This window comes from Urocitellus parryii, chromosome 4 (assembly GCF_045843805.1).
Source record: "Urocitellus parryii isolate mUroPar1 chromosome 4, mUroPar1.hap1, whole genome shotgun sequence".
Lineage (NCBI taxonomy): Eukaryota > Metazoa > Chordata > Mammalia > Rodentia > Sciuridae > Urocitellus > Urocitellus parryii.
In genome coordinates, this window is record NC_135534.1 from 39,662,092 (window position 1) to 39,677,455 (window position 15,364).

The following is a 15,364-nucleotide window of genomic DNA, read 5'->3' on the forward strand; positions in this document are numbered from 1 at the left end:
AAAACTATGTGTGTATGTATATGTGTGTGTATTATATGTGTGTGTATGTGTGTATATATGTATGTTTATATATATCCATCCCTCAATTTTAGAATATATATTATAATATATATATATATATGTATCCCTCAATTTTAGAATAAATGAATAGAACAAAAAAGAGAAGACAAAACTGTGAACAAGCATGGATTATGACCAATGACAGCCAGAGAAACCTCCTCCAATTTTTTCCTGTGAATTCTTAGAATGAAGAAGGTAAGCATTAACATACAAAGCAATAATTATTAAAGTATTAAGGTTTAGATCAACATGAACCAGCAATACTCTGATAAATTTTATGAATTTCCAAGAAATATGATATATGCAAACCTATGAAAATTTTGGACAAGTTCCAAACAGTCAATGACTTCTTGAAATGCATTATATATTGACTCCAAACCCCTTACTAAAGCAAGAAAGCATCTTGGCCAAGAATAATACATTGCTCAGTGCAATGTGGAGTAGATGCTTTTGCTCAAAGAAATGAATATGAAATCAAGAGACTTCCATAGAATTTGTCAAATTGTAGATAAGTAACTTTAAATATCTGGACTTGGTTTCTTCAACCAAACTTTCTTTAAAAATGTTACACTAAACTTTATAATAACATTGATTCTTAGTGTTTGGAAATTCCCATAGCTTATGGAGAAACAAATTCAGTATTCATTTAATTTTAGCTTTCCATGACTTCTAATAAGAAATAAGTGTGACCTTTTAAAATTTCATCTCTATTACAGTTTTAGTGAGTAATTAAAAATAAGTGAGGCTATTAAGCTTTTGTACTTTAAGCATGGAAGTAATAAGGCTGAAAACCTGGGTTGACTCTTGCAGTGAACTCTTTCATGATTCTTATCCACAGAATATGTTCTTAATATTCTCTAAGACTATTAAGAGTGGATCACAAAAATAAGGAGTCTTAGAAAAGACACCTCTATTCCAAGCAATTGTCAATTCTAAACTGAAGGCATCATATTTTTATACTGAAGACACTTATTTTTAATAAAGTACAGTGAGTTTTAGTTACCAACTAAATTATTTTCTTTCATGTTACCAAACTTGTAATTCTAGCTATTCACGTCTGACTTTTAGACTTAGAGTGCATTAAAAATATTCCTAAAAATACATAATATATAAAACATCTTAAGATACAAAGTAGAAATATCGCTTGGCACCAAATGACATTGAGAAAGACAAAACCCTTCCACTCAGTCACCCCATAATTTCAGGTGGCTTTTATAACTGCTCTCTGTCTTGATTCTCTGATCCATCATAAAGAAGATCAAGTTGACTATCCAACTGATCATAGAACTATTTTGAGGCTCAAATGAATGTGTTCTGAAAACCTTAAAGCTTGTGGATTCATGCAAGAAAGTAAAACAATAAAACAAGTAACCACTCAAACCTCTTTTACAAGGTGCCTACAATTTAGAACCTTACTTCATTTAAGTGGTGATAATTTGAAAGTAACAATGAATGGCACTGAAAATTCTTCAGCTCATTTATAAATTTGGTTTAATATATGGATGGAATAAGTATAAATTAATGAGAGACAGATGCACTAAAATTGCACAAGACTTTAAAAATTAAGGTACAATAGTTCCACAAAATCCATTATAAATAACTGGAATGATGATATATTTTTGACACTCACTGGTATCCAGTCTTGGAATCAATGTGGAACATTCTCTGTTTGGAAATAGCTGACAGTGGGGCTATGAAATTTAATATGTCTAGTTTGCAGAGGAAATAGCAATGATGGCACTTGCAATTTTGATGTCTGAGTTTCAGAAGGAATGGATCTCTTCTGTAGTTATAGATTTTAGAAGAAATATCAGCATTTGATATGATTACATAAGCATATATTATAGGAATAGCTACCACAGTAAAACTATAAAACCCTGCCAAATACACTAGATTCATTTATCCCAACAAGTTATTTTTCATAAAATATAAATAAATAAGTAAATACAAGGTGAGAGCTTCTATTACTTAATAAATTTGTTTTACTCATAAATATTTTGGTGGTTATGAGTAAGGATCAAACTTCTCTAGGTTGCGATTCTTTCATTGTGTAATGGAATGCAAAACTCTTCCTCTCTCTCTCTCTCAGGAATTTTGGTAAGGGTTAGATGAAATAATATACATCACAGAACAGGATAAATTATAAAATGTGAGTCAAGAATGCTACCTCAAAAAATGGCATTTTGGCTTGCTGAGTACTTTGAAGTGAAAGGCTTTGGAAGAGACTCAGAAGTTCTCTCTCTGAACATCTGCCCACTTCTCTTCTGCAAGGTGAGTCATAGAAACCAGAACCTTTGGTCCCCAAAGATATCCATAACACTTAGAAATGACACTCTAACCTTCCTCTGCCTTTCTTTGGAAGAGCTGCTTATAAAGAAATTCTATGACCTACTTTTCCTAATAGTAGGTTGTAAGACTCTCATACCAGAGGAGTCTGACCTCATCCTGAGGAGCAGGGGATGCTATACAGAAAGGCCAAGGAAAATATGAACAGACAGACATTTCTGGGTACCCACCCCTGCAGTCGATAGTTACTACATCATACTTTTTTGTCCAATCACATTTGTACTTGGTTCACCATTCTTCATCAAATATAAGCAAAAACAAACAAACAAACAAACAAAAACAGTTTTTGCAATGTCTTTGGTCTTCATGTTGGAAAGATCCTATGTCATGTAATAGTTTGATTAAATACATTTATTATTCTTTTCTATTGTTTACTTGCTTTTCACTATTCAATTTCAGCTATGATCCTCTTATGATGGAGAGGGAAAATAAATATATCATTCTGCCTCTATAAATGCAATCATATCTTACATTAAATTTTAATTAAATATATAAATTTAATTAATTGATTACTTTTGTAAAAAGTAGTTTAAATCACTATTTCAAATGCCAAGGAACACATGTTATCCTCAAACTGGTTTGTTCAATAAATAACACGTATAATCACAAAATTATCTTTGCATAGCACATTTAATATATAATTTTCTCCCTTTTAATTTTGTCTTGTTTTTGTTTTGTGAAACCAATAGAATGCATTGAAAATCCCCAGAAGTTGGAATATGGGGAGAAAGAATGATGATTTTGGCCCAAAATGCTTTCCATCTGAAACCAAAAGTCAGAACATAGATAAAGAGTTCATAAGCATCAGAATAAAAGCAAGATGGGTTGTTCAATATGTGTTGCAACTACATTAGAAAGAACAACAAAAATTTGGAGTGAAGAAAGTGGACAGAATAACTAATGGTCGGCAAGCCATCAGTAAAAAATAAGGAAACATGATGGAGCAAACAGAGGAGCAGGGGAAAGATTCAATACAACCCCAGACTTTGCCTGATAGATTTGAACTGGTTGTTAATAAAACACTACTTTAATTACCTTGAGTAAATAATTTCTCAGGCCTCATTTTACACACAGAAACACACATTATGTATACATGTTTATGCATATGTACACACAAACACATATCTCATATCTCATATATATCTAAGTTGTCTGGAGGAGCAAATGGGATAATGCATATAAAGCACATAGCAAAATAGGAAATGCATAGGTATTGCTCAATATATGTCAGCTTTTTATAATATCAGAAATTTTCTAATTCTATTGATTCAAGATTATGCATGTAGATGAGACAAATAAAACTTTGGGGATTTTTGAAATCATGTAATTTGGGCATGTTTAACACCTACATATCATTTATTATATGTATAATGCATAATACAAATATATACAGTATGTATAATAAATGTATGTATAAATAATATATAAATATAATATAAAATATATAAATGTAATATTAATTGAAGTGATATTGCACTTCTAATTTTGTTTATGAATGTGTAATACACAATAAATGTATACATAAATGTATATATAAATATATATGTATATGTAAATATATGTAAATAAATAAATGTAACATAATTATAATATATATAAGTGTAACATGAAATGAAGGTTGATTGATATTATACTTCTTATTTTAAAAGCCCAAGTGGGAGCAATTTGACATGTTTCACCAAACACTTGGCAATTGTGTAAACATGTCAGTCCTCATAAAATGAAAATCATGGCCAAAATTTATGTTCAAAGACCTTCCCAGTCAGGCTGTATTTAATTATAAGCTTATGGAAGATGAAATGAAGTTCAGTTAATTTCCAAATATGTTCGAACATTTCTCCTTTTGAATATGTTGTCATAAGTCTTAGTTTATTATGCCTTTATTCAACAGAGTAGTTGATAGTTTAAATTTTTGTGACCAAAAATTTGTGAAAATTGACTCAATTTTACCAAAATAAGTTAAATAAAAATTAGAAACAGAAATCAAGTGACTAAAATTCTAAAGTGTATATTCAACTGCAGAATTATGAATTGTATAACAAACTAAAAGGATAACTTTCATTTTATAATCTCTCAAAACAACAGTTTGTTATTGCTGTATTGTATTTGTTAATTTTTATAATTACATGCATACCTACTTATTTGGTTGTGTTTCATTAAAGAGAATGCCCAGTGAAAAAATAAGTCTTAAACTCAACTTCATCTTATTGAACTGATAAAAATGAATTGATGAAAATGTAAATTGTTTTTATTTTCTTAAAAGTAACCAGTATAACTTATTGATTAATCTTATTATTACAAATAATAAGGTTCTTATTAAAAATGACAAAATTAAAAGAAGAAGGCATTGTTATCACAATGTAAATTAAAATCTTATCACTCATATACATATGTATACACATATACACATTCATGCACATTTAAGGGAATGGTTAATTCACTTTGGCATATTCTTATAGAAGATTATGCATTTAAAACGAAAAGACCTCTTTATGTTTTAAAATTGTGTTTTAATTATAATTTTATATGTGTATCACATGGTTTTAATTATGCATTTTACAAAAAATCTAGATAAAAATATGACATGTCAAAATATTGTTTGTGCTTGTTGTGAGTGATGGTATTTGAAGTATTTGCTTATAGCATTATATTTTGAAACTTCTCTTCAATGAGCAAATAACCCTCTTGAAAGTAAATATCTATAATATTTAATATCTAATAGTATATATGTCTATATATGGACCAGAAAATGGAGAAACAGAGCATAGATATTATAGAAATGTCAGCTGCAAATGTTATGATGAAGGATTAAAGGTAACTCAAGTACTAGCAATGAGTGAGTTGTCGCCTCCTTCTTCAGTGGAGAGTACTTTCTGTAGCTGGCTGACTTCCCAAAGCCAAAGACAGTTTCCAGGCTTTAATAAGGACACTGAATTTATCATGGTGCCTTGGAATTGTCAGTACATACCATTGTTTTTAGCATTGAATTTCTAAGCTCCATCAGCAAGTGCTGCTCCTTCAGTCTCTGCATTTATCAAAAAACATCAATTCAATCCAAAATTCAACAGAATCTATGGGGAAATCACTTGAAATAGAATCTTCAAGTTATCATCTCAGATATCAGCAAAGTATCATCAAAGAAAATTTGTAGACTCATTTTCAAAGGTACATGAGTGAATTTCTGTGGGAACCTACTGCTTAGTGCCACATACATGAGTTTCTGTTATCTAATTCCCTGACTTGTTTATTATTTAATATATGTTTATTCAATAGTTAATAAACTAATTGATATTGCATTAAGCAAATCAGATAAGTTTGCTGTCCTCATGATAAGTGGATGTGTAATGCTCATTACAGCAGAAGCTAGTAGGTTGCTTCCTGCAGAAGCTGTGCATTGCCTCCTAATCAAAAATTCCCTTCCTTTCATTTTATACCTAAAAGAAACATATTTCACAACAGAATCTGAAAATGTTAAGGTTTTATTTTGCATAGATCAAGTTTATGGAGATCTCTCTAAAATTCATCTTCTTTATGAAAATAATAACCTTGAAAGAAATGCACTTCCCTTTTCTCCACTCCACACATTTGGATGAGGATACCTCTTACACATCTCCAGCAACCATCATGAAACAATGAGGAATCAGAGCTTAGAGCAAATCAAGTTGAGGGTGGTGATATGAAAAGGTGGAATAAAGACAAACTGCAGTCTTCTTGTCTTTGTTAAGCTACTGAGAAAACTATAAATTTGTCATGCTTTCAGACTTTTTATTAGACTTTTCAAAAATCCTGCTATGAAATAGCTTTTGAGCAGGTTAACAGCTTTGTTTTCCAATAACACACAGTTCTCCGAATTTTGTATATTTGCATTGCTCCTAAAGTGGCACAAAATAACGAAGATTATAAATCATGTTTCAGTTTTCACACAGTTTTTTCAGCAAACTTTGATTTGAGTAACTTCTGAAAGTTGATAAATTACGAACTACATTCAAATGGCTTATAACAAAAGAGAAAATCACAGAACATTATAGGATATTCTTATTCTCTTCTCCCAACTCTTCCAAAACTCTTATTTTGAGAAATATAATTCAAAAGATTCAAAATCCTCATATGATCTATTATCTTTGCAAAAGTCTCTCAGCCTAACACCTACAGCTCATGAGTGCCAAGGAAACTAAATTTTTTTAAAACACTTCTAACCTTGTGTAGTTAAACTAACTCACAGAGAATTTGATATTTCTTTGGAAATGATGACAACACACACACACACACACACACACACACACACAAACAATTTTGTTGTAAATTTCAACTGTTTTTTTTTTTAATTGAGCAAAAAAGCTAAGTCCAGGCTGAATGGAAGAGTTAAGTTAACCTGAGCTCCACAGTCTCAGCATGAAAAATTAAAGGGAGAAAGCAAATACCCTGGGTTTCAAGTTCATCCTATCTATTTATCAAATAGGGTGCTGGGAGGTGAGGTTACTAAGTATCAATGGAATAAACTCACAATTTCCTTGGAGTACAAGGAAATACCTTGCTCTAAATAAAGCCAAAGAAGTGGCAGAAAGCATATATATATATATATATATATATATATATATATATATATATATATGCAAATGGCAATCTGTGCCCAGATTCATGTTTGCATGGGATAAGTATTTAATACACATTGCTTGGCATAAGAAGAAAGTATTTCTATAACTCCAAAGCCAAGAATAAAGGTACCAAAGTAGAAAGATGAGTCATTTCTCATTGTTCTCATTAAAGAAATTGCTAAATTTTTCAATTATTTTAAACCTAACTTTTGTAGTTTGAGATGATTATTGTAAAAATTTGGTTAAAATATATTGCATATAAATTAATTTATATTATTGTAATAACAAATTATCATTATTACTCATAAAAACCTAATGCTATATCACTCCCTTCCATTTGGCAAGGCAGATGTACAAATGCATATTTAAAATATCTGACTTCTTACCAAAAGTTCTCTATAGGTTAACGCAATGCCAATCAAAATCCCAACGGCATTTCTTGTAGAAATACATAAAGCAATCATGAAATTCATATGGAAAAATAAAAGACCCAGAATAGCAAAAGCAATTCTAAGCAGGAAGTGTGAATCAGGTGGTATAGTGATATCAGACTTCAAACTATACTACAGAGCAATAGTAACAAAAACAGCATGGTACTGGTAGCAAAACAGTCAAGTGGACCAATGGTACAGAATAGAGGACACAGAGACCAATCCACAAAATTACAACTAACTTGTATTTGATAAAGGGGCTAAAAGCATGCAATGGAGGAAGGATAGCATCTTCAACAAATGGTTCTGGGAAAACTGGAAATCCATATGCAACAAAATGAAACTGAATCCCTTTCTCTCGCCATGCACAAAAGTTAACTCAAAATGGATCAAGGAGCTTGATATCAAATCAGAGATTCTGCATCTGATAGAAGAAAAAGTTGGCTCCAATCTACATATTGTGGGGTCAGGCTCCAATTTCCTAAATAGGACACTCATAGCACAAGAGTTAACAACAAGAATCAACAAATGGGACTTACTTAAACTAAAAAGTTTTTTCTCAGTGAGAGAAACAATAAGAGAAGTAAATAGGGAGCCTACATCCTGGAAACAAATATTTACTCCTCACACTTCAGATAGAGCCCTAATATCCAGAGTATACAAAGAACTCAAAAAATTAAACAATAAGAAAACAAAGAACCCAATCAACAAATGGGCCAAAGACCTGAACAGACACTTCTCAGAGGAGGACATACAATCTATCAACAAGTACATGAAAAAATGCTCACCATCTCTAGAAGTCAGAGAAATGCAAATCAAAACCACCCTAAGATACCATCTCACTCCAGTAAGATTGGCAGCCACTATGAAGTCAAACAACAACAAGTGCTGGCGAGGATGTGGAGAAAAGGGTACTCTTGTACATTGCTGGTGGGACTGCAAATTGGTGCGGCCAATTTGGAAAGCAGTTTGGAGATTCCTGGGAAAGCTGGGAATGGAACCACCATTTGACCCTGCTATTGCCCTTCTCAGACTATTCCCTGAAGACCTTAAAAGAGCATGCTACAGGGATGCTGCCACATCGATGTTCATAGCAGCACAATTCACAATAGCTAGACTGTGGAACCAACCCAGATGCCCTTCAATAGATGAATGGATAAAAAAAATGTGGCATCTATACACAATGGAGTACTATGCAGCAATAAAAAATGACAAAATCATGGGATTTGCAGGGAAATGGATGGCATTAGAGCAGATTATGCTAAGTGAAGATAGCCAATCCCTAAAAAACAAATGCCAAATGTCTTCTTTGATATAAGGAGAACAACTAAGAACAGAGCAGGGAGGAAGAGCATGAGAAGAAGACTAACATTAAACAGGGACAAGAGGTGGGAGGGAAAGGGAGAGAGAAGGGAAATTGCATGGAAATAGAAGGAGACCCTCATTGTTATACAAAATTACATATAAGAGGAAGTGAGGGGAAAGGGAAATAAAGAACAAGGGGGAGAAATAACTAATAATAAAAATTTTTTAAAAAACAAAGTACATGTATGAAGACACGAATTAGTATTAACATACTTTATATAAAACCAGATATGAAAAATTGTGCTGTATATGTGTAATAAGAATTGTAATGCATTTCACTGTCATTTATTCTTTTAAAAAATCAATAAAAAACAAAATGGACAAAAAAAATAAAATATCTGACTTCCATCACCCCTGATCAAAGGGGAACAAGAAATTATCTGTATTCGTTTTTCTTTGCTGTTATAACAAATTACCACAAACTTAGTGGCTTAAAATAACCCAAATTTGTTGTCCTATAAGTTTCAAGATCAGGAGTCTGAAATGAATTTTTTGGAATAAAAGTCCAGTGTTGGCATGGTAGCTACTTTCTGGAGGCTAGGGAGACTCTTTTTCTTTATCTTCGCTTCTACTGCTTTTGTGAACAAATATTTTCTTTACCTTTATTGCCTCATTCTTATAAGAATTCATATAGTTAAATTACTGCTTAACTCGATAATAAAGATAATTTTTCATCTCAGGAATCTTAACTTGGGGCTGGGTTTGTGGCTCTATGGTAAAGCACTTACCTTGCATGTGTGAGGCATCGGGTTCCATTCTCAGCACCACGTATAAACAAATATGTTTATATTTAAGTTTAAAATAAAATAAAGGTTCATCAGCAACTAAAAACAAATATTTAAGTTTTATGTATAAAAGAAATTTAACTTAGTCACGCCTACAAAATGTCTTTTGCCTGTAAGAAAATACTCACCAATTCTGGGAATTAAGATTGGAATATCTCTGCGAGACCATTATCCAGTCCACTGTACATATAGGTTGTGTCAGATTCCTAATTATTCATAGGATTTGACCAGGTAGTTTTGTAATGAGAGTATCAGTCCAAAACCAAGCAATCATAATGAAATATGAGGACTCTTAGTATCTTTAGGAACTTCTAAAAATCAAGAGTCTAGGTCACTGGAAAACTTCTTTGGATTTTGCTTAATGTGTACAAACTTTGCAAAAACAATATTTTCCCCATATTGAATTAAAATAACTGGGATTGAAAAGGAAATACTTTGTAACAACATGTGCATTTAATAAGAAATGTACAAAGGAAATTATATTTATCTACATTAAGTGTGCAAGAACATTAAAGTATCTTCAGTGCTTTAGCTTGCAACTCTAGTTCTTGACAAAGTATAGAAATAAAGTTTAAGCTAAATAACGGTTTTGAAAGTTTAGATATTGAGCTAGGAACTTGGAGGAGAGAAAAGGATGCTCACCTTAAATAACAAATCCTTCTTCCCATAACGAAGTTCCTTTAGTTGGGCTTGGATCTTTTTTGACTGTAAAAGCAGAAACATAGATTAGTACCTAAATTCACTTATATTTCCAAGCTTATAGATACACATTTTTTCAGACTGCACAAGAGTAAATTTGTATTGAAGCAAAATAGAACTCCACTACTTTGGAAATAAAAAAAAGAACACTTAAACTCTGCTTTGGGCATCAAACATTCCAACATCTGAGACTGGAAGAGAAAAGTCAGAGCCTATTTTTAAAAAGTCTTATTTTTAAGAAAAGATATTACTTAAAGAATTTTACTTATTGCTCTTCCCCACTCTTTAACCAAATACACAAAATTTCTGTCACCAAGGCATTGCTGAAAATATAATTTTAGATGTTAAATATATTTGTGTATGTGCGTGCCTCAGTTGTCACGGTTTATATAAAATGACTTATTTTTACATATCAACTATAACAAAATTTAAATTGAAGAGCATGTTTAAATTTTACACTTTTCTAATGGAGAAGGCATTAAGCAAATATTACTGGAGGTAATATACTTAGGAAGAAGATTACTTAGGAAGAAGATATATTTGACTACAACACTAAATTATGTTCTAAGACATAGATGATGAGCATGCTTTCCAAAATTTTCAGAAGAGATTTAGTTTCCAACATTTTAATATAAGGACCTCAGTTTACTGTATTTTTATACCTTAGATTTTGGGTCCTGATATTTTATTCAGGAGAAACACACACACACACACATACACAGATGCACACACACACACACACACACGCACATGCACAAGCACACGTTTATCATGGTCACAAGAAGAAAAATAATAATAATTAAATATACTAGTTGATTTTTTGCTTCTTCAGCACATATACTAAAATTATAACAATACAGGTAGGGAGAGGTAGAGAGGAAGAAACAAAGGAAAGAATGTGAGAAGGAAGAAAGGAAAGAAGAAAGAAAAGAGTTTTAAGAGTTTGACATATTAACAACTCTGTACTACAACTCTAAACAAGGAAACAACAGGAATTTGTAATTTCTTATAAGATTGTTAATGTTTTCTCATTTCTATAAAAATTCACTCTTTTTTTCATGATAGGAGTACTGAAGTGCATGGAACATAAGAAAATAAAAAAGATGTCATTATGTGTCTATATTTACTAATATTTTATTCAGAATTTAAAATTTTACTTGAGCCACCAGCCCTTTAAATTAATAAATTTACTTCAAAATTAACAATTGCTACAACTTTGCCCATCCCCCAATTTTCACTAGTGTCCCAAAATAATGATGTTTTAGACATCGCATCTCTGTCTCTTATTAGTTTTCTAAGATAATCCTTAATTTCCTGGCTGTTATGTTGTGCTACTCATTTCAGTAAAAGATAATTTCTATTAGGTTTCACAAATTGAATGCAAAGTTGATTGACATTTTGCCCCTTTTGTCACAGTCTAGTGTCTAGAACCCATTTACACCCAGGCTGGATAGTCTCTTACGAAAATATACTTTTTTCCTAATTAGTGTTGACAAATATCAATGGGAAATGGGAGCTTGTTACTACATCCTGTGTAGGTGATGTGCCCAACTCCTTTTCTAGTCTTCTACTTAGTTGGTGCTCTTTCAGGTATCAGAAAGAAATCATATTATGTCATTTGGGCTACTATTTTTTAATGAATATTTATGCTGAATAAAGAGAATATATATATATATTTAAATTTTTAATCACTATGAAAACATCAATTATTGAATTATGTAATGATTCATTCATTAACTACAACAAAACTCAGATGATATTTTTCTTCAGTTAGCAACCGCAACGTGGGAGATTTCTTAAGCTTTGTTATAAAAATAACCTTCAAAAGTTGTTCTTGCGGTCTCTCCTCTCTTCTATCAATTTTCTAATATTTAGTGAATTAACATTTAGTGAATTAGTTAAGCAAATCTGTTCTGAGCATTTGATGATGAATTATGAAACAATAAATTTTGATTAAGCATATCTCTTTTGTAATGTAAATCAATAGGAAGCACAATTGACATATTGGCTATATTGTTAAGAAGATTTTGAAAAATTAAAGTCATCAAAAGAATAAACTTTATATACTTGAGAAATTACTATATTTAGGATTTTGATAATGTTCTTTTTAATTACAAAATAAAATGTAAATGTAATTTTAAATGTTGTGTGTGGATAAAGAGTTTTTGTTTATTTGCTTGTTTGTGAAGGTGTATTCTCACCTTGGAGAGAAAAGAAATCCAAATTTTGACTAGGCATGTGACCACTCTCATAACATTTTTCAATATCCCTTCAACTTGGCTAGGCATGTGACCTAGTTCTGGCCAAAAGGGTATATGATGATGGACAATTTCCTCCTTAGAGTACCAAAGAGCAGTGCTTATGTTCCACCTGAAATCTTCCCTTCATCTCTCTCAGAAAGATAATGACTGGAAAGGTGTTTTGGGCCCAGGAATGGTAGCTCTGGTTCCATGTTTAGAAGATGGTAGATCTGTGTGAAGCGCTCTCTGCCTTATTTCTACACAACAGTGGAAAATGAATGTGTAAACATGCATGTGTAAACCTTTGCTCTTATTCTTCCTAAGACCCTTCCTTCCCAACTCTTGGACAGGTATTAGGTCTTCATTGTGGTGTGAAAAAGTTTCTCATACCTGTTCCTTATCAATTAAAGGCTTTTCATGGAATAAATCTCTGCTACAATTACTCCTTTCTGTGTGTGCTTCTTGCAGGATACAAGTAACACAATGAACTCCGTCTCCTCACCTTGAGGAATAAAAGATCACTTCCAAAACTATCATTACTATTTTATTGCTCACATTAAAAAATATTTAATATGAACTACATTCCTACATTAAACACAGGATCATAGAAAGATCTGAAGATGAGAGGTGAAAGAAGTTAATTATTTTAGGTAAGCCTGGATGAATCAGAATGACTTTTTCTTCTCTGAGAAATGAATGAGACAATTTTTGCTGCACAGCAAACAGAAACAAAGAATGGATTCGTTTTACAAAGTTTAGGATCATTACCAGCATCTTCATTCTGACAATCAATCATCAGTACAAAACTTTGTAGAACTCAGGTAGACAATACAAAAAAAAAAAAGGAAAATTGAAAATTGATTAACTTCTTCGAATTTTCTATTAAGGAAGTTCTGATAATAGAGTTAAGGGAAGAATCTAGGATATCACCCCAATGAAAGCAACATTTAGCTAACTTTCTTAGTTTTTTCTTTAGCTGTAAAATGTTAAAACATTCAAAGATACAGAAAAACTTAAAATGTGTTTTATTATTCTATTCCAAAGTTTGATTTTTGTTAGGAAAAATAAATAATCATTGTCTAGATTAAAAAAATATATATTGGCCATGGATATTGTTTTTCTCCAGTTGAAGCTAGAAGAAAATTTACTCACCTCTTCTGCATGGATCCCACACAGCTTGCTTCCTGACAAAAGTTTGTTTTTCAAGCTTTTATTCTGAGGAAAGAAAAATGGTTTTATGCTCAAAAGTAATAAGATACTAAGAATTTCCTTAGTTTTACCAACAACATTAAGTTTAGTTCATAGGCTAGATCTTCGTGATATATAGAATTTGTAAAAAGTTGAATTAAATCTGTAATGTAAAATAGAGTTCTTTTTATTTAAACAAAAATTTTATGTACTAGCATTAACACATTCATTTAAAAAGATAAAACTACTTATCCTCTCATTTATTTTTATTTCATTATAGTTATGTTTATGATTTTCTAAAGTAATATATAGTTATGTTTATGATTTTCTAAAGTAATATCAGTTACAAATCAGTAATGCATGGTGGTTTCTTTCTTTTTTTTTTTTTTGATTCAAGTCCATTTTTTTTTTTTTTTTTTAAAGCACCATTTGAAGTACAGGCATTTATTCCTGCTGCCATCTCTGCTGGTCATCTTGTATGCTATCATAGTCTTCATTCCCTCTGACAGTCATAGGTTTAGATTTCTCTACATCCCTTATCTCTGGACATTGCTCTTAAAGGTCTCTTTCAGAAGCATTTTATACCCAGCCTTAGAGGTGTGCTTTCTCTGTTGAGTGTAAGTACAGACAGATCTGTTAACCCATTTAAGTTTCCCATAATTGGTGCAGGTTAATAGGAAAAAAGCTTGTTGTCTAATACTACTTCTTAATCATCCGAATACACACACACACACACACACACACACATACACACACATATAATATATATATATATATATATATATATATATATATATATATTTTTTTTTTTTTTCCTTTTTGGTTCTGGGGATAAAATCCAGGGTCAGGAGAATGCTAGAGAAGGTCTCTACAATGGAGATACCTACATTCTCAGCCCTACAACTGTAGATATTTATTTATGTCTCTTACACACAGATTTTTCTGTCTTTTGCCCCAGTAACTGAGGAACAAAGACCAGATGGTCAAACTAACACACACACACACACACACACACACACACAAAGACAAAAAAAACCCAGAAATTTGAAAAGCACACAGAATTTAGATCTCATAATGACTCCAATGGGTAAAGTAGTGAAATGGGAAAGCATGCTTTTTTTTTTTTAACATAATACATAATGACTCTAAAGATGCTCAATTTGATGAGTAGCTTGAGCAAATTGTACAAAATCAAATGTAGACTGAACAAACAAATGAATGGGCACATTAAATTTAAGAGATCTCCACCATAAATCCCATGTGATCATTTTGGTTTTCTTCCATTAAATTTTCAAAATTTTAATTTATTCTTTTAATGGTACAATATGACTATATAAAAAAGTAGGATTTGTTGTGACATACTTGTATATGCACATAATTTGGTCAATTTTATTTCTTATATGATTTCAAACATTGTTTCCTATTTTGTTTCCCTTTTATGCTTTAACAGAGTGCAGATGTCCCGTTTGAAAGTTTGTTTACTTTCCTCTGTAGTTAATTGTTGAAATTCTGGACAGCTCATTTAGAATTTTAGTACAGTGAAATATTTTACATAAACAAGGAGAGCGTTACCTTGATTCATTCAGGTGATATTCTTTGGGGAATAACTGTACTTATACAATGATGCATAAGATTAATGTTTGTGAGGAGAATCT

The 15,364-nt window shown here is 31.5% G+C and overlaps 1 protein-coding gene across 3 annotated transcripts in view; it reads right to left on the minus strand.

Annotated features, from left to right (window-relative positions):
* Luzp2 (leucine zipper protein 2) overlaps window positions 1-15,364 on the minus strand; it is a 477,121-nt gene that overhangs the window by 116,181 nt on the left and 345,576 nt on the right. For 2 of the 3 annotated variants that reach the window (XM_077797694.1, XM_077797696.1), the window contains 2 exons: window positions 13,674-13,736; window positions 10,225-10,287 (listed from right to left, as the gene is read on the minus strand). The exons of the other annotated variant lie outside the window; for it this stretch is intronic. In XM_077797694.1, coding sequence (XP_077653820.1) covers window positions 10,225-10,287; window positions 13,674-13,736 — 126 coding nt within the window. The remainder of the gene's footprint in view (window positions 1-10,224; window positions 10,288-13,673; window positions 13,737-15,364) is intronic. 3 annotated transcript variants of the gene reach the window in all.